The following is a 24,311-nucleotide window of genomic DNA, read 5'->3' on the forward strand; positions in this document are numbered from 1 at the left end:
AACACGAGTACGATAAGTACAGAATAAAATGAAAACTCAAACAGTGTTGAAATAATAGGGTTGGTCCTTTAAAATATGCAAGATGAAAATATAATTACAATGTAGAACAGAGTTGTTTAATGACTCCATCGTGGGTATAGGGACAGAGGATGTTTGCTGTGGTTTTTTTTAACAAAAAACGAAAGGCATGGCTAAATTTATTTCTAAGAGCTTGCTGTAAATTAATAAATTAAAAATGCGTATGTTTGTCGACTTTCTGAACTCAATAATACGGTCATTAATCTAAAAAGTCCATGCTTGTGTCAAAGTCTTTATTCCAGTCAAATGTGTTCCACAATTCTGATGCTTTTTGGGTTTCTTTCACAGTCCAAATTTCTTGACACAAAGTCATTGTATAAATAAACTAAATCCAAGGTGTTTTACTCACAAACATAAATTTGTCATTTGTGACATAGTGTACAGCGAATATTTCACGCCTTTCTCGTGATCAATCTTTTAGTTTATTCTCGGTAAATGATGTTGTCATCATAGATCAGCAGAATATATGGACTTAAGGTGGTATGGGTGTCTTCCTCCATCTTGGATTGTAAGAGAACCAAAGGTCCATATTTTCTATCAAAATAGCAAAATGGGATGCAGGAATGCAGATATTTAATGTGATTTTCATTTAAAGGAACCAATTTATAGGAATATAACATACAAATATTAATATTTTTGTAAATGTTGATTAGTTTTGGTTGTTTTTAATTTTTTTTTAAATTGGCATTTCAAGGGGAGGTAACTCTAAAACAATGCATTTTCTGAAGGATTCTACATGAAGTTTTCCTATTTTGTATTTTAGCCGGAAAAAACGTACAGTGACCCCATCTTTTCTTTTGATACTGTAGCTTGAGAAAATGCACGGTGACCTATCATTTTTATTATATTTTCCAACATATATCAATAGATACTACGTTTTGGCAAAGTATGAACAAATTCTATCATTTTTATTTTAGACACCCATACCACCTTAATAATCCAGTTAGAATACTCTAAGAAATACAAAAACCGAAATTTGCAACAGGAAGTTTTACACGAAACGAAATATCGACGGTTTCCGGTAACGGAAATGAACAAAATCCGGAAATCGTAATTTTTTTCAAAAATAAAAAAAATTGGGGCGGGAAGATTTCAAAGGGGCGGGCGGGGATGAAAATCTATCAATTAATTTTAATTGGCCTAATATATCTCTTGTAGAAAAACCATACAATTGTAGTATTAACCAAAAAATGTCAAACAGATGATATTGAATCGTAATCCCAAAAGTTATGACGTCTTGAATTCACCCCCCTTTTTATTCTAAAACGATAATTGCGGTTGCAAACAGACTTTGGTTTACTTGCATGGCGATTATATAAATAACAGTATATATTTCTTAAAGAAAATAAAGTTTTACCATGAATAGTTTCCTGAACGTAGTCGTTTTCAGTAAAATGTGCCTTGCAAACAACAGCTGATTGATATGGGTTCTACGATTGCATCGCACATGACAATCTACGTTTGAGCCATGGCGTTGATCCAACTTTTCCTTCTTATTAAGTCATTTAGAAATGCAAGTCCTCCTCTTAAATGACGCTCAGGTACACACCAACAAGGACTAGGCATCGTTAATTGTGTGATTGTTTTGCAGTGCAAAAACGGAAGTTAAGGACGGAACTGACTGGTCTCACTAATAAGAGACAAGAAGAATTTTAGAGACAAACAGCGACAAGAAGTTTAATTTAGTGACGAAGCGACAATAACTAACAAGGGACAAGCGAATCGTAATTCTCTCACGAGGCTATTCTCATTTGATGTGATAGGGTGAAGTTACACCTATCAAATATGTCCCTATGAAAAAGAAGAATTTCACTGTTAGAAAGGAAATGATATTGCATGGTTTTGATTCAATAAATTCTTTAAAAGGAAATTGAATTATTTTTGTTTTGATGGCCAATTTTTAGCGTGTGCATAAAATAATTTTTTTTTATATCTAATAAAAACTTATCCCTTTCTTCTTAATAAAAACATATTTTTATCTATCAATGTACAATAATATAAAAAATGTTTTATAACCGCCCCTATAATAAAAAATAATGCATGTTTTTTTTAATATCTATGGGGAATAAGTTGTTGCAATGACATTTTTTTTATTTATGTATAGTCGCTATATAGTCTTCTTGACGCTTCTTCTCGCTAAATTAATTATATTGTCGCTTCTTATCGCTATTTTAATTTTATTGTCGCTTCTTATCACTTTTTGACGCTTCTTGTCTTTAATTAGTGGAACCCTATTCAGGAACGATAATTTCATATTTTACATAACTGAGACCGAAATAACTATAACGTCATACGGCTTCACGTACAGAAATACTTTAAATTGTATATTATGCAATATAATTCACGGTCAGTCGACTTTTAATTATAATATCATGTTATATCAACGAGTGAAATGATTTTAAAATATCTTTAGATCGCAAATAGTACTCGAAATTAACGGACCTCTTTCCACACGGAATTCGAATAATGATAGTTTGTAATCAGATTGACTGCTTATAATGCAAAAGACACATTAATAAACAGATTTTTAAAACGAACAATACACACTGATCGTTTCTTTATTTCCCAATGTAAATGAAAGGAACAAAAACCAATACATACCACAAAAAGTAGAGGAGAAATTTAAACATTTCCGGATCTATTTCTTGCAAAATGACCCCCAGCAAAGATTTGCGTAAGGAAAGATGAACCTCATGACTTGAAAGTCAGGCCTTAAAGCACTGCCTTTAAAAAAAATTGTCTGTGAAAATGGGGAAAAAAGTCTAATTTGGCATTAAAATTAGGAAGATCATATCATAGGGAACAGTTTTTGTGTACTTGGTTTCAAGTTGATTGGACTTCAACTTCATCAAAAACTACCTCGACCAAAAACTTTAACCTGAAGTGGGACAGAATGGACATACACACTGACGCACAGACCAGAAAACATAATGTCCATAAATGGGGCATAAAAATACTCATTTAAGGGCAATCACTGTTTTAAATAGTGTCTACTAAGCAATATTTGACTTGAAAGTAGATTTTGACTTGATAATCATTTTTCTGATTTTAAGTGTCAATTTATCTTTTTATAATTTTTATCATATAAGGCAAAATGCCAAAAAATGGTGAAAACCATAATTAATGGGCAATAACTTGTCGTCAGATGATTTCCTCTATATAGTCTTAATTGTAGTTCTTAACTTGTTGATCATTTTTGCTTATTTAAGTTTCTATTTCTCTATTGTAATATTTCAGGCAAAAATTGGTAAAAATTGTCATCAAAGGGCATTCACACAAATAAGGCATTGCATTTTTTTGGTACAAAATGACTTCATTTTGTTATCCAAATTGTGGTTAATAAATACAATTTTGTTCATACATTTTTTAATTCGATTGCTTTAATGTCAATGTTATCATTAACAATGTTTCAATATTATTATACAAATTGTTTATCATATTCTATCAAACAAGAGGCTCTCAAGAGCCTGAATCGCTCACTTGTTAATTTTTGCTTAAATCTTCCATCAACTTGATTTTGCTTTTCAATATATATTAATGAATGGCTTAAAAATTCGATATAAATATGATCTTTGTAGCGGTCATATTTTCTTCTGCATTTTACCCCTATGTTCCATTTTAGCCATAGTGGCTATGTTTCTTGATATGCAAGTAAACAAGAATGTGTCCATAGTACACGGATGCCCCACACACACTATTATTTTCTATGTTCAGTGGACTGTGAAATATGGGTTAAAACTCTAATTTGGCATTAAAATTAAAAAGAGCATATATCATAGGGAACATGTGTACAAGTTTCAAGTTGATTGGACTTCCAACTCAATCAAAAACTACCTTGACTAAGAACTTCAACCTGAAGGGGAACCGATGGACAGACAGATGAACAAACAGACGGACGATTGAACGGACGGATGAACGAATGGACACACAGACCAGAAAACATAATGCCCCTCTACTATCGTAGGTGGGCATAATAAAATAGAAAATTTATACTAGATACTCAACTCTTTCAGCCCAAGTTTAGTTGAAATTAATTCAGCAGCTGCAAAGGAGAAGAATTTTAACTAGATGAACAAATTATGAAAATTTCTTTAAAGGGCAATAACTCCTTAAAGGGACAATTGACTATTTTGATCAAAAAACTTATTTTTAAGTCTTACTTTGCTGAACATTTTTTCTGTTTATCATTATTAATATTCAAGATAATAACAAATAAATTGCTTCCAAGAGCGCAGCTGGATACGACCGCAGATGTTCAACCTTGAACAGTTGGGGCAAAAATGGACACAATATTCACGCTTCATTTAGGTCTGAATTTGGATTGTAATCAAATATTTGAAACATAAAAGGTTTATGACACAGAATAACTGTAGTCAAAGAACTTAAAATCGGTAATATGATTTGAATTTATATTCCATTTTTTGCTTTTGTGCAATACACTATGCTGTTGTGAATTGAAAACAATAAAAATAAATAAATACAGTAATTAAAATTTACCCCAATTTTTTGCAAAAAAAAAATTTGAAGAAATTTTCTTTTTAATTTCTGAAATCTTGAGGAGAAAAAACTGAGAGATCCATACACCATAAAAAGCATTAATTTTTTGCCATTGAATGTGTTTTTCATAAATTATAAAAAAACAATCCGAAGAAGGAAAATCGAGATTAAAAAAATCATGATGATGATCGTAACTTCGTCTATAGATGATCATAACTTTGACTTGTTTTTATAAAAAGATGATCGTAACTCAAAATTTATGAATGTTTTGTTTTTACTAAATGAACACCCTATTTAGCAGTTACGAACAAAAAATAAAATTATCATGATTTTAAAATTAAACAAAGAATAAATGAAAACCACTATTCTAAAAAGAAATGACATAAGGGGATTAGCAGACTTATATGCAAATGTCCTCAATATTATTTTCTTATGAGTAATTTAGTTATAACATTCAAAATGGATTTACGTTGATATGAAGTTGATATAAATATCATTTTCATGATACAGTTTAAGAATACAGGCCAAAACTTTCACTTAATAAAGTAAAGGAAAGCATGAAGTTACATTATTTTGATGACTTTCTATCAGTTTTAAATTGTTGCCTGGCCTTTTTTTTTTTTAATCAAACTATGACTATTAAACATTGGTAGACTACAGAGCCAGACTTAGAGGGAGGGTCAAGGTGCTCGCATCACCTTTTTTTGTGGGGGAAATTTGGTTGATTGTATAATGGGCCTACTCTTAGGCAGCCAGTCCCCCATCCCTTTATGAAAATCTCGATACGCCATTGGACTACTGTTACCTATATTTACCATGGGTTGGCTATTTATGTAAAGTGTGTGTGTGTGTGTGGGGGGGGGGGGGGATGAAAAAAAATCTATTTTAACAAACTGGTCATTAATATGAACTGTCCAATATCTTATTTATATAAAACATATGAAATCAATATAAAGTTGTTAACCCCCAATGCATTTTAATATTGAACTAGATAAAAAATAAATACGAAATCCTGAGAAGTCATAACCATTTGTGCACTTACCAATAGGACGTTACCCTACCCTCAGTGATCGTTCCTCATTATTATCACAATATCAGCTGATAACGTACATTTTCTCGCATACTAGACAGCTATATTTGTCTTTATTTATCAGAAAATGCTTCGTTGGAACAGACAGTTACGATCATCTTAAGTAAAAGTTACGATCATCGTTGATAAAAATTTGTAAGGGTTCCGCGGAACCCAGTGTCTCGCCTACTCTTTCTGTTTATCACAAGCTCAACAAAAATGAGGAAACAAATCAATAAAATATTCCTGTTGTAACTATCTTTTGATTGTCAGAAGCTTCTGTCCAAGTTTGGTAAAAATCCAGGATAGTTTATGTAATAAATGTTTAAAAAATTTAACTGCACACTGAATGTAATGTTAACTAGAAGAAAACAAAATTTCCTTCTAGATACTAGCTTTTGATCATAAACAAGCTTCTTTCCAAGTTTGGTACAAATCCAAAATAGTATAAGAAAGTTATTAAAATTTTAAAAAGTTAAACCACAGAGTGAATGTGTTGTTTCGCAGCAAATCTAAGTCACTTTAAAAGTAAAATACAAAAAAATAGATTTATTTTTTTACAAAATTTCCTTCTAGATACTAGCTTTTGATCATAAACAAGCTTCTGTCCAAGTTTGGTACAAATCCAAAATAGTTTACGAAAGTTATTAAAATTTAAAAAAGTTTATAACCACAGAGTGAATGTATTGTTTCCTGGCAGAAAATCTAAGTCCATTTAAAAGTAAAATACAGAAAAATGGATTTTTTTTTTACAAAATTTACTTCTGTATACTATCTTATGATCATAAACAATCTTCTGTCCAAGTTTGGTACAAACCCAGGATAGTTTAAGAAAGTTATTAAAATTTTAAAAACTTTAACCACAGAGTGAATGATATTTCCCGGCAGAAAAACTAAGTCCATTTATAAGTAAAATACAGAAAAAATGGAATTTTATTTTTACAAAATTTACTTCTGGATACTATCTTTTGATCATAAACAAGCTGCTGTCCAAATTTGGTAGAAATCCAGGATCGTTTGAGAAAGTTATTCAAATTTCAAAAACTTTAACCACAGAGTGAATATTTGTGGACGCCGCCGCCGCCGACACCGACGACGGAATGTAGGATCGCTTAGTCTCCCTTTTTCGACTAAAGTCGAAGGCTCGACAAAAATAAATAAAAGTTACGATCATCATCGTGATTTTTTGTATCTCGATTTTCATTCTTCTTGTTGCTTTTCCATCCGGTCCGAAAAAATATTTCAATGGCAATGCTTATAAAGATGTTTCTTGACATGATACAAATCTGAAAATAAGCTGTTAAAGTGGAGAAATCAGCCCTATAAAATATCCCTATATTTGTGTCCGCCATATTGTGATGATCGTAACTGCAGTTACGATCATCACGTTGACACTGGTGATCTGTCCTGACTGGTATTTTTAGCCCACATTTCAAATAAATCTTCTGATTTCACTTTTTCAATTCTTGACTGAGGTGCCTGTTCATCAATTCTTGACTAAGGTGCCTGTTCATCAATATAATTCTTATTGATTTGCATATTAAGAAATACGTTGATATGATTGGTCAAAAGGACTTCTGGTAGTTGTTCTTGACGTTGTTTATTTTTCTATAGACGAGGTTGACCGAACTTCTTTTCGTAATTAATGTAAACAAAATGGTGGTGATAATAACACAATCGTGCTCGACGTTAACAAAATTTATTTTCACTCCTCGTTAATTGTTAAATTAAATAATGAACACAAAATGTTTCATTTGAATGCTAAAAAGAGTGTTTCTTGTTTTTTTTTTTTTATCAGTTAGCAATTTTCATGGAGTACATATGTTTGCATTAACCAACAAATACATCTAACCTTGAAAAAACAACCGGAAGTGACATTGTGTAAACCGGAAGTAGCTATTTTTCGTACTTTATTAATATAAAAGTATATAGAACCAGATATTTTTGGAATCAGTGTCAAGTAAATATTCAAATAGTAACGGAAGTACCATTTTTCAAACCAGAAGTAACAAATTATCTCCCTTATAAAAAACAAGAGGCTCTCAAAAGCCTGAATCGCTCACCTGGTAAACAATGCCTTCAGCCATGTTTTTTGACGAATTAAAAAATAACACACAAACTTATTTTATACATCCTACTGATCATTCAAAAGAAGTTTGGTTGAATTTGGTTGAGTAGTTTTAGAGGAGAAGATTTTTTAAAGTTAGCAAATATGATGAACAAATTGTGAAAAATTGTCATTAAAGGACAATAACCCCTTAAGGGGTCAATTGACAATTTTGGTCATATTAACTTATTAGTAGATCTTACTTTGCTGATCATTTTTGCTGTTTACAGTTTATCTTTATCTATAATAATATTCAAGATAATGACCAAAAACTGCAAAATTTCCTTAAAATTACCAATTAAGTGGCATGCAGCAACCCAACAATGGGTTGTTTGATTCATCTAAAAATTTCAGGACTGATAGATCTTGACCTAATGAACATTTTTACCCCCCATGTCAGATTTGCTTTAAATGCTTTAGTTTTTTAGATATAAACCAAAAACTGCATTTGACCCCTATGTTGTATTTTAAGTAACGGCAGCCATGTTTTTTGATGGATCAAAAATCGAAGCACAAACTTTGTGCAGGATAATCTAAGGAACAATCTAAGTTTCATCCAAATCCATTCAGTAGTTTCCGAGGAGAAGATGTTTGAAAAATTGTTAACGACGACAGACGACGACGGACGTTAAGTGATGAGAAAAGCTCACATTTCCTTTTATGAAAACTGCTGAAAGCATTTTTGAGTTATTGTCCGAAAACTGGATTTTAATTTTTTTATTTTTAATGAATAAAACCCTGTAACTCAGAAACGTAAAATCAACAATTTTAAAATTCAAAAGGGAGTTCATGTCAATAGATATAAACAATTCACCAAATTTCTGCAAATTGGTGAAAGTGTTTTTGAGTTTTTGTCCAAAACTGCAGAATCACCCTTTTTAATGAACATAAAATGCTTTGCTGAGCGCAGCCTGATACTACCGCAGAGGTGGAACCCTGAACAGTTGGGGCAAATTTGGAAGCATTATTCAAGCTTGATACTGTTTGAATTCTGAATGTGATCAAATTTTTGACATAATATAGGTTTCTTACACAAAATAAATGTGGTCAAAGATCTTACAAATCTATTGCGCAATACTGTGCAATTGAAGATTTCTTCTCGAGACTTTTCAAAAATTTGAAATTTTTGAAAACAAATATGAATTCCTAAAATAATTGGAAACAAGCATGTGTCCATAGTACACGGATGCCCCACTTGCACTATCATTTTCCATGTTCAGTGGACCGTGAAATGGGGATCAGAATTCTAATTTGGCATTTAAATTAGAAAGATCATAGCATAGGGAACATGTGTAGTTAGTTTCAAGTTGATTGGAGTTCAACTTCATCAAAAACTACCTTGACCAAAAGCTTTAACCTGAACTTCGCACTATCATTTTCTATGTTCAGTGGACTGTGAAATTGGGGTCAAAACTTTAATTTGGCATTTAAATTAGAAAGATCATATCATGGGGAACATGTGTACTAAGTTTAAAGTTGATTGGACTTCAACTTTATCAAAAACTACCTTGACCGAAAACTTAAACCTGAATCCTGGCGAACGTTACGACAGACGAACGGACGTAGACCAACGGACGTACAGATAAGAAAACATAATGCCCCTCTACTATCGTAGAGCAATTATCCCAAGACTTAATAACATCTTTTCCTTGTGGTAAGGAACCTTGTAGTACAATTTCAGAGATCCATACACTTAAACAAGTTATTGTCTAACTAGTGTGCACACGCTGAAATGTCTCGCCTTCTTTAATAGTCCTAAATCTAACCGTCACAGACATGTACAGCTAACAATTCTGCCATACAATAAATATAGTTGACCTATATGCTTATAGTTTAAGATAAACAGATCAAAGCAAAAAAACTTAACACTGAGCAATGAACCATGAAATGAGGTCAAGGTCAAATAAAACCTGCGCGACTGACATATAGATCATAAAATATTTCAATGTACCAAATATAGTTGACATATACCTAGTATTAGAAAAAAGACCAAAACTCAAAAACTTAACTTTGACCACTGAACCATGAAAATGAGGACAAGGTCAGATGACACCTGCCAGCTAGACATGTACACATTACAATCATTCCATTCACTAAATATAGTAGACCTATTGCATACAGTATAAGAAAATCAGACCAAAAGACAAAAACTTAACTATAACCACTGAACCATGAAAATGAGGTCAAGATCAGATGACACCTGTCAGTTGGACATGTACACCTTACAAGTCCTTCCATAAACTGAATATACTAGACCTATTGCTTATAGTATCTGACATATGGACTTGACCACCAAAACTTAACCTTTTTCACTGATCCATGAAATGAGGTTGAGGTCTAGTGAAAACTGTCTGACGGGCATGAGGACCTTGCAAAGTACGCACATACCAAATATAGTTATCCTATTACTTATAATAAGAGAGAATTTAACATTACAAACAATCTTAACTTTTTTTTCAAGTAGTCACTGAACCATGAAAAGGAGGTCAAGGACATTGAACATGTGACTGACGGAAACTTTGTAACATGAGGCATCTATATACAAAGTATGAAGCATCCAGGTCTCCCATCTTTTAAGAAGTTAGCTAACGACCCCGCTGCAGCTGCCGGATACTATCCCTATGTTGAGCTTTCTGCGACAAAAGTCGCAGGCTCGACAAAAAACCTGCAAAAATGTAGTTAACTTCTGCAATCTGTATAAATGATACTGGTAAGTCTGGATTAAGCTTTCTCATGTTTTACTGATATTTCCTGACAAATGGAATGCATTCTCTTATTAACCTTACCTTCAAAGACGCAACTAATAACTTAATACAATATGGAAAAATCTGTGATTCTTTACACAACGTTAACACAAGGTGGCGTGAACAGCCTTCAGGAACATTAATCTGGGATTGATCTGTTATGTTGCTTGGATTACTGTCTTGCAATCCTGATATTGTATCTAGCACCAGTTCACAGACTTTCTAATCAAATATAAAGCAAATAAAACTTCACATTCAATACATTACAACTCTAACAAACATCACTTATTAAAGTCATCATATAACACATTTTACGACAATATATATGTAAAATAAGGCGAATTGGTAAGAAAGATTGCCAACGAGACACATATCTATCAAAGACCAAATGTTGTAAATGTTAGAGTCTATAGGTCACTGTACAGCCTCCAAAAATGAGCAAAACCCGTAAATCAAAGCAAACTAAAAAAAAGACCTGACATGAAAAAATATATAACAATGAGAAATTAATAAATCAAATAAAATTCAGTTGAAATTTAGGAGCTTGACTCATCAGATCAATGTAAAGTTCAATTAGCATATAATAGTACTCATGATACTGATAGCTAGTTCAAAGCAACTGTCAGTAACTGCAAGTACTCTAAGATCTGTACTTATTGTTTTGTTTGTTGTGGGAATATATAAATTTATCACATATTTGTTACGAATACGTCTGGTTTTGCATATGCAATAACCTCAAAATTGCCCGGGGCAAAAAAGAGCATATTGATATTGTGCCCTGATTCTAAATGATGTGACGTCACTGCGTCCTGAACGATACGTTTGTGATAAAATGTTTAAGATTTTACCTTTTATCTTTCATTAAATTGTTATAATTGACCCTTTTTCTCTTTTCTGCAGAAATTTAATATGTGATAAAAAGATTATAACATGTCTTTTCCATATTGGCCCTGGTATCATCCCTCGACCCATATAGGCCCTCGGCTAAAGCCTCGAGGCCGATATGGGAGTCTCAGGTTGATACCAGGGCCAATATGGAAAAGGGCATGTTATAATCTATACGTACAGCCACGTCCAGTCTGTGTTTTTTTTAGTTGTTTTTCTGCTTTGTATCAATCAAATTGAGAATGGAAATGGGGAATGTGTCAAAGAGACAACAGCTCGACCACAGAAAAAACAACAGCAGAAGGTCACCAACAGGTCTTCAATGTAGCGAGAAATTCCCGCACCCGGAAGCGTCCTTCAGCTGGCCCCTAAACAAATATATACTAGTTCAGTGATAATGAACGCCATACTAATTTCCAAATTGTACACTGAATATATTATACCTATTGCTTATAGTATCTGACATATGGACTTGACCACCAAAACTTAACCTTGTTCACTGATCAATGAAATGAGGTTGAGGTCAAGTGAAAACTGTCTGACGGGCATGAGGACCTTGCAAGGTACGCACATACCAAATATAGTTATCCTATTACTTATAATAAGAGAGAATTTAACATTACAATCTGATTTGTAAAGCCTTTTCAACTGATTTTTATAGTTTGTTCATATATTGTACTGTAACACCACTGTTCTTGGTTAGGGGGAGGGTGGGGGGATTAGCAAAAATGTTTAATCCTCCTACATTCTGTATGTGCCTGTCCCAAGTAAGGAGCATGTAAATTCAGTGATTGCTGTTTGTGGGGTTGCCTTTGGTAACTATTGTGTTTTCTATTATTTTTTTCTATTGTTTTCAGGTACATGTTACTATGGGTTTAGTTAATATATAGTTTAGTAAAGACATTATAATAGACAAAACAAGTGAAACTACGAGCTACTGCTCACTGATGATACCCCCGCCACAAGTGGATAATATTAATAGTGTAAAAATATGCAAGTGTTCGGTAAACAGGAAGTTGACGTATAAATGTGGCAACTCATGACTGATCTTGGCAAGAAGAAGAGAGGTTTGGCTTTAGCTTTGTCATTACAAGGAAAACCAAGGTAAGTAGCCCTAAAAGTAGATCTCAGTGATTTGAATGTTGATGAAAGAGTAGATAAGCTGATAACTGAGTTGGACAAGTTTTTTGTGAAGGTAAGATAGATCAGGCTTATGGTGCTTATACTATATTAGATTAGTTCCACAGAGGAGATGATGAAAGCATTTTTGATTACTGTGGGTTCATTTATTTTCATAGGTGGTACCAATTCTCATGGATTGATGAACATCTGCATTTTCGTGGATATTTGATTTCATGGTTTTGCCAAAGTCTGCATACAAACCTTTAGAAAATTTCGGTTTGTTAAACATTTGAATTCTTGTTTTAAATGTACCCACGAAATCCACAAAAATTGGTATTCAACAAATAATAATGAATGAATCCACAGTATATGATTGAGTTTGAGCAGAGATACAATAAATGCAAGAAACATGATATGGCACTTCTAGATGCAATTCCAGCTTTCAAACTTCTGAACAATGCTGGTTTAAGTCAAAAGTAATCGTCAGCTGGCATTTTAAACTACATGTTCTAACCTTAAATTTGACACAATTTTTTGTCCAAATCTTTATTTAAAAAATTACTTACAGGATAATTTCCTAAGCAGTGATAACAGCAAGCCATCTGTAAATTACTACGTATCTGAAAAAAGAGTCAGACTTATGTTGCAGATTTTTTTGTAGTTCAATAACTATAAATCCCTGTTTTATTTGATTAATTTCCATTTCTATCAAATATAAATATAATACAGTTTTGAAAATCATTTCAATCAAGGAATATATCCCTCTGATACAGAGCTTCGTTCCATTTCTGGGTTTGGCTATACTTTAAGTAATTTTGGTTAAGCTCTTCTTTGAAACTTTGTTTATAAGTTTTGTTTTTTCAGATGTTTTGTCCTTAAGGAGGCTCGCGGGTATAAGATTTTCAGAAAAAAATAAACATTAATTTTTCATTACAAATTTTATTGATTATCTTGAGTAGCTGTTACTTTATCATATGGTACAAAAATCATTCCAAAAAATCAATTCGTGTTGGCCCCAGCAGACTTTTAAAATGTAGATATCATTGAAAAAGCTTCAAATTATCTCCCTTTGGTGCAAAAATGCCATTTTTTGGCATAAAAATTGAAATATCTTTTTTAACTCATCGGTGACCTATATTTTTTATTGTTGTTTTCGAATAAGCTGTACATAGACTAAATAATTGTAAAATTTTAGCGATTTCTGTAATTTAGTTCTTTTTTATTTCGATATTACCGCTATTTCTCCTATTAGTTCAACAGAAAAAAAGGACATAAACAAAAATGTATGCTCCTTTCGAAGGCAGATTGTGAGCGTAAATGAACGGTGACCCCATTTTTTTATTTCATTTTTCTATAAAGTATAAGATAAAGTTCATTTATAGAAAAATATAGAGAAATCCTATATTAAATAAAAAATTTCATTTAGACCCGCGAGCCCCCTTAAGTATAAATATAAAGCTATTTATTGTCAAAATGCACATCTAACATTCGTATTGTTTAATGTTATAGCATTTGATAACACTGCTGAAGATGAAGCAAGTAATGATCTTAAATTTTTATACGACTGCAAAAATTAAAAAAAATTTGGTCGTATATTGGTATCATGTCCTCATCAGCATCATCCGAAAAACAGATGATTTATGGACAATAACTTAAGTATAAGTTAATAGAAATCAATAAACTTTTAACACAAGATTTATAACCACTAAAAGAAGGTTGGGATTGATTTTGGGGGTGATGTTCCCAATAGTGTAGGAAATAAGGGCCAAAAAAAGGGCCCAAATAAGCATTTTTATAGTTTCCAGACATAACTTGTGTTAAAGTGTATGAATCTCTCTGAAATTATACCCCAAGTTTCCATTATACAAAGGGATGGTTAGGATTGACTTTGGGGGGGGGGGGGGGGGGGGGGGAGGGGGAGTTATGGCTCAAACCATTTAGGAAAAAGGGGCAAAAAAAGGGTTTTTCTTGTTAAAGGACAATTGAGATAATTTAAAAGCAGTGTAAGGGAGGTAATCCAAATACAATATGTTTGATTACCTTTAACATTGCTTTTGAATCATGTATAAAGAAATTTTGTAATTTTGAGGTTAAGAAGTTACTAATAAATATATGATGATTAAGGAATATTGATTTTAGCCACAGTTTTTTATATCAATTTCTATTTTTAGACTTATTTAAATGGGTAATTATGGTTGCAAATTCCAATGGAAATTTGAAGGAGATGAAATACATTGGAAGGGGAGGGGATTTTTCTCCTTTCAAAGTTCAGAAATAAAAAGAAAATTTCTTCAAAAATTTTTGGGGGTTAATATTCTCATAATGAGATTATGACCTGAAGGAAAGCATTTTTTGTTTGGAAAAAGGGGGGGGGGGGGGGGAGGGGATACAAAAAAATATTTTGTAGAAAAAAAAGGAGGGTAAATTTTTTATTTTATTTTTTGGTTTGGGTTGGTTGGAACAAGAGTGGTGGGATAAAAATATTATGTCAAAAAACTAGAGGCTCTAAAGAGCCTGTGTCGCTCACCTTGGTCTATGTGCATATTAAACAAAGGACACAAATGGTTTCATGACAAAATTGTATTTTGGTGATGGTGATGTGTTTGAAGTTCTTACTTTACTGAACGATTTTGCTTCTTACAATTATATCTATAATGAACTTTGCCCATTAGTAACAGAGAACTATATTTGGTAAAAATTTACATATATTTACCAAATTAATGAAAATTGTTAAAAATTGACTATAAAGGGCAATAACTCCTTAAGGGGTCAATTGACCATTTAGGTCATGTTGACTTATTTGTAGATCTTACTTTGCTGAACATTATTGCTGTTTACAGTTTATCGCTATCTATAATAGTATTCAAGATAACCAAAAACGGCAAAATTTCTTTAAAAATTACCAATTGGAGGGCAGCAACCCAACAACCAGTTGTCCAATTCATCTGAAAAATTCAGGGCAGATAGATATTGACTTGATTAACAATTTAACTTCTTGTCAGATTTGCTCTAGATGCTTTGAATTCATAGTTATAAGCCAAAAACTGCATTTTACCCCTATGTTCTATTTTTAGCCGTGGCGGCCATCTTGGTTGAATGGCCAGGTCATCGGACACATTTTTCAAACTAGATACCCCAAAGATGATTGTGGCCTAGTAGTTTCAGTGGAGATTTTGTAAAAGATTACTTAGATTTATGAAAAATGGTTAAAGATTGACTATAAAGGGCAATAACTCCTAAAGGGGTCAACTGACCATTTTGGTCATGTTGACTTATTTGTAGATCTTACTTTGCTGAACATTATTGCTGTTTACAATTTATCTCTATCTATAATAATATTCAAGATAATAACCAAAAACAGCAAAATTTCCTCAAAATTACCAATTCAGGGGCAGCAACCCAACAACCGATTGACCGATTCATCTGAAAATTTCAGGGCAGATAGATCTTGACCTGATAAACATTTTTATCCCATGTCAGATTTCCTCAAAATGCTTTGGTTTTTGAGTTATAAGCCAAAAACTGCATTTTACCCCTATGTTCTATTTTTAGCGGTGGCGGCCATCTTGGTTGGTTGACCAGGTCACGCCACACATTTTTTAAACTAGATACCCCAAAGATGATTGTGGCCAAGTTTGGATTAATTTGGCCCAGTAGTTTCAGAGGAGAAGATTTTTGTAAAAGATTAATTTAATTTATGAAAAATGGTTAAAATTGACTATAAAGGGCAATAACTCCTAAACGGGTCAACTGACCATTTTGGTCATGTTGACTTATTTGTAGATCTTACTTTGATGAACATTATTGCTGTTTACAGTTTATCTCTATCTATAATAATATTCAAGATAATAACCAAAAACAGCAAAATTTCCTCAAAATTACCAATTCAGGGGCAGCAACCCAACAACCGATTGACTGATTCATCTGAAAATTTCAGGGCAGATAGATCTTGACCTGATAAACATTTTTATCCCGTCAGATTTCCTCAAAATGCTTTGGTTTTTGAGTTATAAGCCAAAAACTGCATTTTACCCCTTTGTTCTATTTTTAGCCGTGGCGGCCATCTTGGTTGGTTGACCAGGTCACGCCACACATTTTTTAAACTAGATACCCCAAAGATGATTGTGGCCAAGTTTGGATTAATTTGGCCCAGTAGTTTCAGAGGAGAAGATTTTTGTAAAAGATTACTTTAATTAACGAAAAATGGTTAAAAATTGACTATAAAGGGCAATAACTCCTAAACGGGTCAACTGACCATTTTGGTCATGTTGACTTATTTGTAGATCTTACTTTGATGAACATTATTGCTGTTTACAGTTTATCTCTATCTATCATAATATTCAAGATAATAACCAAAAACAGCAAAATTTCCTCAAAATTACCAATTCAGGGGCAGCAACCCAACAACCGATTGACCGATTCATCTGAAAATTTCAGGGCAGATAGATCTTGACCTGATAAACATTTTTACCCCATGCCAGATTTGCTCTAAATGCTTTGGTTTTTGAGTTATAAGCCAAAAACTGCATTTTACCCCTATGTTCTATTTTTAGCCGTGGCGGCCATCTTGGTTGGTTGACCGGGTCACGCCACACATTTTTTAAACTAGATACCCCAATGATGATTGTGGCCAAGTTTGGTTTGATTTGGCCCAGTAGTTTCAGAGGAGAAGATTTTTGTAAAAGTTAACGACGACGGACGACGGACGACGACGGACGACGGACGACGACGGACGACGGACGCCAAGTGATGAGAAAAAGCTCACTTGGCCCTTCGGGCCAGGTGAGCTAAAAAGGGGAGTGGTATTTTTTTTTGGGGGAAGGGGGGTGGGTGGGTTTGAAACAAGAGGCTCTCAAGAGCCTGAATCGCTCACCTTAATTCTTTTGGTTAAATCTCTCATCAATGATTATTTTGGCTTTTCAATTTATTTAAATGTTTTTTGGATCGTCCTATTATCTTCAAAAGCCAAAAAAAATAATCATTTTCTCCTATGTTCTATTTTAGCCATAGGAGCTATGTTTCTTGACATACAAGGAAATAAAATATAAAATTTATACTTAAGATACTCTGAAACTCATTTAGCCTAAGTTTGGCTGAAATTGATGTTTACAGTTTATTTCTATCTATAATTATATTCAAGATAATAAACAAAAACAGCAAAATTTCCTTAAAATTATCAATTCAGGGGCAGCAACCCAACAACAGGTTGTCTGATTCATCTGAAAATTTCAGGGCAGATAGATCTTGACCTGATAAACAATATTATCCCTGTCAGATTTGCTCTAAATGCTTTGTTTTTTTAGTTATAAGCCAAAAACTGCATTTGACCCCTATGTTCTAATTTTAGCAATGGAGACCATGTTTGTTGATAGATCATAACTTCGGATACAATTTACAAACTAGATACCCTAAGGAACATTCAGTTAAAGTTTGGAAGTATTTGGCCCAGTAGTTTCAGAGGAGAAGATTTTTGTAAAAGATTACTAAGATTTACGAAAAATGGTTAAAAATTGACTATAAAGGGCTATAACTCCTAAAGGGGTCAACTGACCATTTCCGTCATGTTGTTTTATTTGTAAATCTTACTTTGCTGAACATTATTGCTGTTTACAGTTTATCTCTATCTATAATAATATTCAAGATAATAACCAAAAACAGCAAAATTTCTTTAAAATTACCAATTCAGGGGCAGTAACCCAACAACAGAATGTCTGATTCATCTGAAAATTTCAGGGCAGATAGATATTGACCTGATAAACAATATTATCCCTGTCAGATTTGCTCTAAATGCTTTGTTTTTTTAGTTATAAGCCAAAAACTGCATTTGACCCCTATGTTCTATTTTTAGCAATGGCGACCATGTTTGTTGATAGATCACAACTTCTGATACAATTTACAAACTAGATACCCTAAGGAACATTCAGTTAAAGTTTGGAAGTATTTGGCCCAGTAGTTTCAGAGGAGAAGATTTTTGTAAAAGATTACTAAGATTTACGAAAAATGGTTAAAAATTGACTATAAAGGGCAATAACTCCTAAAGGGGTCAACTGACCATTTCCGTCATGTTGACTTATTTGTAAATCTTACTTTGCTGAACATTATTCCTGTTTACAGTTTATCTCTATCTATAATAATATTCAAGATAATAACCAAAAACAGCAAAATTTCCTTAAAATTACCAATTCAGGGGCAGCAACCCAACAACAGGTTGTCTGATTCATCTGAAAATTTCAGGGCAGATAGATCTTGACCTGATAAACAATTAACCCATGTCAGATTTGCTCTAAATGCTTTGGTTTTTGAGTTATAAGCCAAAAACTGCATTTGACCCCTATGTTCTATTTTTAGCAATGGCGACCATGTTTATTGATAGATCATAACTTCGGATACAATTTACAAACTAGATACCCTAAGGAACATTCAATTAAAGTTTGGAAGTATTTGGCCCAGTAGTTTCAGAGGAGAAGATTTTTGTAAATGATTACTAAGATTTACGAAAAATGGTTAAAAATTGACTATAAAGGGCAATTACTCCTAAAGGGGTCAACTGACCATTTCCGTTATGTTGACTTATTTGTAAATCTTACTTTGCTGAACATTATTCCTGTTTACAGTTTATCTCTATCTATAATAATATTCAAGATAATAACCAAAAACAGCAAAATTTCCTTAAAATTACCAATTCAGGGGCAGCAACCCAACAACGGGTTGTCTGATTCATCTGAAAATTTCAGGGCAGATAGATCTTGACCTGATAAACAATATTACCCCATGTCAGATTTGCTCTTAATGCTTTGGTTTTTGAGTTATAAGCCAAAAACTGCATTTGACCCCCATGTTCTATTTTTAGCAATGGCGACCATGTTTGTTGATAGATCATAACTTCGGATACAATTTACAAACTAGATACCCTAAGGAACATTCAGTTAAAGTTTGAAAGTATTTGGCCCAGTAGTTTCAGAGAAGAAGATTCTTGAAATAGTTTACGACGACAGACGACGGACGACAACGGACGCCAAGTGATGGCATAAGCTCACTTGTCCCTTCGGGACAGGTAAGGGACAGGTGAGCTAAAAAGGAAGAGGGGAGATGAAGAAACAAGAGGCTCTCAAGAGCCTGAATCGCTCACCTTAATTCTTTTGGTTAAATCTCTCATCAATGATTATTTTGGCTTTTCAATTTATTTAAATGTTTTTTGGATCGTCCTATTTTCTTCAAAAGCCAAAAAAAATAATCATTTTCTCCTATGTTCTATTTTAGCCATAGGAGCTATGTTTCTTGACATACAAGGAAATAAAATATAAAATTTATACTTAAGATACTCTGAAACTCATTTAGCCTAAGTTTGGTTGAAATTGATACAGCAGTTTCAAAGGAGAAGATTTTTTAAAGTAAGTCAACATGATGAAAAAATTGTGAAAAAAAGTCTTTAAAGGGCAATAACTCCTTAAGGGGTCAATTGACAATTTTGGTCAAATTGACTTAATTGAAGATCTTACTTTGCTGAACATTATTGCTGTTTACAGTTTATTTCTATCTATAATTATATTCAAGATAATAAACAAAAACAGCAAAATTTCCTTAAAATTATCAATTCAGGGGCAGCAACCCAACAACGGGTTGTCTGATTCATCTGAAAATTTCAGGGCAGATAGATCTTGACCTGATAAACAATATTAGCCCATGTCAGATTTGCTCTAAATGCTTTGGTTTTTGAGTTATAAGCCAAAAACTGCATTTGACCCCTATGTTCTATTTTTAGCAATGGCGACCATGTTTGTTGATAGATCAAAACTTCGGATACAATTTATAAATTAGATACCCTAAGGAACATTCAGTTAAAGTTTGAAAGTATTTGGCCCAGTAGTTTCAGAGGAGAAGATTCTTGAAATAGTTTGCGACGACAGACGACGGACGACGACGGACGCCAAGTGATGGCATAAGCTCACTTGTCTCTTCTTAAAAAAGGAAGGGTAGGAGGTAGAAAAAAAAATAAAAATAAAAATAATGAAAAAATATAGGGTAGGAGGTCGAAAAAAAAATAAAAATAAAAATTGGAATTAATGCTGTTTTTTTTTTTACCAAAAATGGAGAGAAACAACAAACAATGACATTACTCTATATATAAAAGTGTATTATACTAACAATGTATGCAGATCGTTTCATAATTTGGTATTAATTCTTGCTGTTTTATTTTAAATTAAATGTGTTACAAGGAGTCAAATGTCAATGTAGATTGATGAAAGAAGATATATATATTAAATGTCCCTGATGAAAGGGAAGTGTCTTTTCCAATTGCATTTCTCTTTGTTCTGTGTATTTATTTATCAAATTTAGATCAGGGAGTGACAAAATTCCTCATAACACAATACAATTTTATTGAGGAAATACCATATGTGCTCTGCAGGTCATATGCCTTCATATGTGGTACATGAAAACATGTCCTTTTTAGGCTTTTTATGCTATTTTACACTGCTATAAGTATTAGCTTATATCTCGAAGTGTCCTGTGATTGTCCCTTTTTATAAATGTTGAAGTGATTTTAATTGTCCTGCATTCTATGACAGTAATACATGTTCTGATTTTGTGTTGGGATATTGTTCACCATACCCCATCTCTGTTCCATTAAATCTTAATGGGTACCGTGGGAAGGTATTTATATAATAAGGCCAATTAATGACACCCATCCCTGGCAGCAAGTTAAAAGATCCTTCCCTTTAGTGACGTCTGGCAAGGCTATTTAAAAACAAATCTGGGATGCCAGGAAGCCTTGCCAGACGTCATAATTATTTGGACTAGTACCTGTAATGGAACTAAAACAGCCCCTTTCAACGGGTCTCAGACTTTCTGATCAACACTTGAACCAAAGTTGACCCGCCGTCAACCTCACTGACTGTCTGTAACAGGGATTCAAACACGGGCACTTGTTTCTATCCATAGGAAGGTCGACTATCCATATAAATAGAACTTCTTGAAACAAGTGCCTGTGGGTTCAAACTAGCGATGGTCCGACCTTTTAAACCAAAATACCCAAACGATCTCAAAAATAATTTTCATTTTTATTATTCATGACTGCGATGTTCAATTTGTTCAACCGCTAGATTTACACCGAAAATCTCCAACAATTAATGGGTAAATCTAAGTACGTAGTCTTTAGTCTTTACAAGTACGTATTGTAAAATCGTATCTGGTCCTCCATTTTCAACTGGTTCCTTTACACCGCATTAGATCATGATGAAACGTTGACTGAACAGGGAACCGCCTTTCAACTGGTTCCTTTTCACCACATTAGATCATGATGAAATGTTGACTGAACAGGGAACCGCACGGGATTTTCGAATCCACTCCGAGGGTATACACCTTATCGCTATTTGTCCGCCATTACTGGATATCACACAGGTTCCCGTAAAATTTTGACGTCATAAAACAAAATATCTGACGCCACAATGGAAAAGCGATTGTTGTATGCGTCAAAAGTTCAAGCGGCAGGGTCAGCCAGGATTAGCGATAAGGTGTATTCCGACTGGAAGAAGAAAGACCGATCTTTTTTTTATCATGTTTTTATTTTTATTTGTACTTCTTCAAACAGAAAAGGGTCGGCGGAATTAAAAAAAAACTTCAAAATCGTTTTTATTTTTATTTCAATATCGTGAAATACAGGGTCGGCGGATCCGTAAACCAACTAATAAAAAAAAAGTGGCCTTACTATTAAATTTTGCTGAACAAGGTTTTCTAATTTAAGCCATGACTATGATGTCATTATTTTATTTAATACTTTTATGATGTATTTAAATGGGTTTAGTAATTTTGCATTAGAGTTACCTCCCTTACAATGGTTTTGTAATAATTTTCTAACATGCAGGAATTAAGTGCAAAAAAAGAGCCAAAACAAGCATTTTTAAAGTTTCCGGGCAATAACTTATGTGAAAGTGTATGGATCTCTCTAAAATTGTACTGCAAGGTTCCATACTACAAAGGAAAGACTGGGATTGAGTTTGATGGTTAATGCTAAAAGGGAGATCTAAAAAAAGTTTGAAAGGTTCAAATATTTTTTTAGATTTCAAATTTTTTAAAAGTTTCAAGAAGAAATCAACAATTGCACAGAATTGTGCATTAAATTTGTAAAATCTTTGACCACATTTATTTTGTGTCAGAAACCTACATTATGGCAAAAGTTTGATCTCAATCCAAATTCAGATAGTATCGAGCTTGAATATTGTGTCCAAATTTGCCCCAACTGTTCAGAGTTCGACCACTGCGGTCTTATCAGGCTTGGCTCAGCGAAGCATTTTATTTGTTTTGATGAAGGGATTTCCTGAATTTCTATGGACCTATTTATTTTCCTATGTTTATGTACCAATAATCGTGGATTGAAGAAATTGTATTTTCATCATGTCCATGCAAATTTGATTTTGTGATTCATAATAAAATGCTTGCTGAGATACAACCACAGAGGTTGAACCCTGAACAGTTGGGGCAGGTATGGACACAACATTCAAGTTTGATACAGCTCTGAATTTGGATTGTGATTAAATATTTGACACAGCATAGGTTTCTGACACAGAATGAATGTGGTCTAAGAACTTAAAAATTTCAAACTGGACATTTACCTATTATCACCATGTATCCCAAATCTAATTAATGGTAATATTCAGCATATCAAAGAACCACCAGAATTAAATTTTTAATGAAATCAAAGTTTGATTTTGAACCCTTTTGACCTCAATGTGGACCAATTTGATAATGTGGCCCAAAAATCAAATTTCTAAATACATGGTTAGATTCAACATATCAAAGAACCCCATATGTTCAATTTTTGTGGAAATCAAACAAAGTTTAATTTTGGACCCCCATTTGGACCAACTTGTAAACTGGGCCCATAATAAAAAATCTTAATACATGTTTAGATTCAGCATAACAAAGAACCCCAAGAATTCAATTTTTGATGAAATTAAACAAATTTTAATTTTGGACCCTTTGGACCTTAATGTGGACCAATTTGATAACAGGACCAAAAAATTAAAAACCTAAATACAAGGTTAGATTCGCCATATAAAAAAAAACCCAATAATTAATTTTTGATAAAATGAAACAAAGTTTAATTTTGGACCCTTTTTTAGGCTCTTAATTCCTAAATTGTTGGGACCAGAACACCCAACCCATAACCCTTCTGTGATTTCAAACCTTGTGTTTTAATTTCATAGAGATCCATTTGCCTAAACTAAAGTTATTATCCGGAAACTAAGTGTCTGCAACGACAACGACCATGACGTGATACCAATATATGACCACAAATCAAACAAGAAATTGTTATGAAATATACAATTTTTAAAACAGGTAAAAATTACAAATTCAAATAGTATTGGCATCATTCAAATTACCTTAATAATTTTAAAAGTTTGAATAAGTGTGTGAAAATCATTATTTATGCATACAAAATTACAGCTTCTTGATGTTCCAACATATATATTTATACATGTATATAATGACCACCCTTTTGCAGGTGAGGTTCCTGGATAACAAGGAAGTCCTGCGCTCCACTGATTGGTAGATAATGTTTGTAATAAATGGTTTTGATAAGATGAATCAAAACTTTAAGAAAAAAAGATTAATACATTGCTTCACCGAGCGCAGCTGGATACAACCGCAGAAGTCCAACCCTGAACAGTTGGGGCAAAAATGGACACAATATTCGTGCTTGATACAGGCCTGAATTTGGATTATAACTAAAAATATGACACATAATAGGTTTCTGACACAAAATTATTGTAAACGTTGACATTTTTACCTAATTATGTCTGTTTGTTTT

The 24,311-nt window shown here is 33.1% G+C and overlaps 1 protein-coding gene across 2 annotated transcripts in view; it reads right to left on the reverse strand.

Moving 5' to 3' along the window:
* LOC143044714 (integrator complex subunit 10-like) overlaps positions 1-24,311 on the reverse strand; it is a 195,991-nt gene that overhangs the window by 24,922 nt on the left and 146,758 nt on the right. For both annotated transcript variants that reach the window (XM_076216801.1, XM_076216800.1), the window contains exons 13-14: positions 13,069-13,122; positions 10,538-10,717 (exon numbers count right to left, since the gene is read on the reverse strand). In XM_076216801.1, the coding sequence (XP_076072916.1) occupies positions 10,538-10,717; positions 13,069-13,122 (234 nt within the window). The remainder of the gene's footprint in view (positions 1-10,537; positions 10,718-13,068; positions 13,123-24,311) is intronic.

This window comes from Mytilus galloprovincialis, chromosome 9 (assembly GCF_965363235.1).
Source record: "Mytilus galloprovincialis chromosome 9, xbMytGall1.hap1.1, whole genome shotgun sequence".
NCBI lineage: Eukaryota > Metazoa > Mollusca > Bivalvia > Mytilida > Mytilidae > Mytilus > Mytilus galloprovincialis.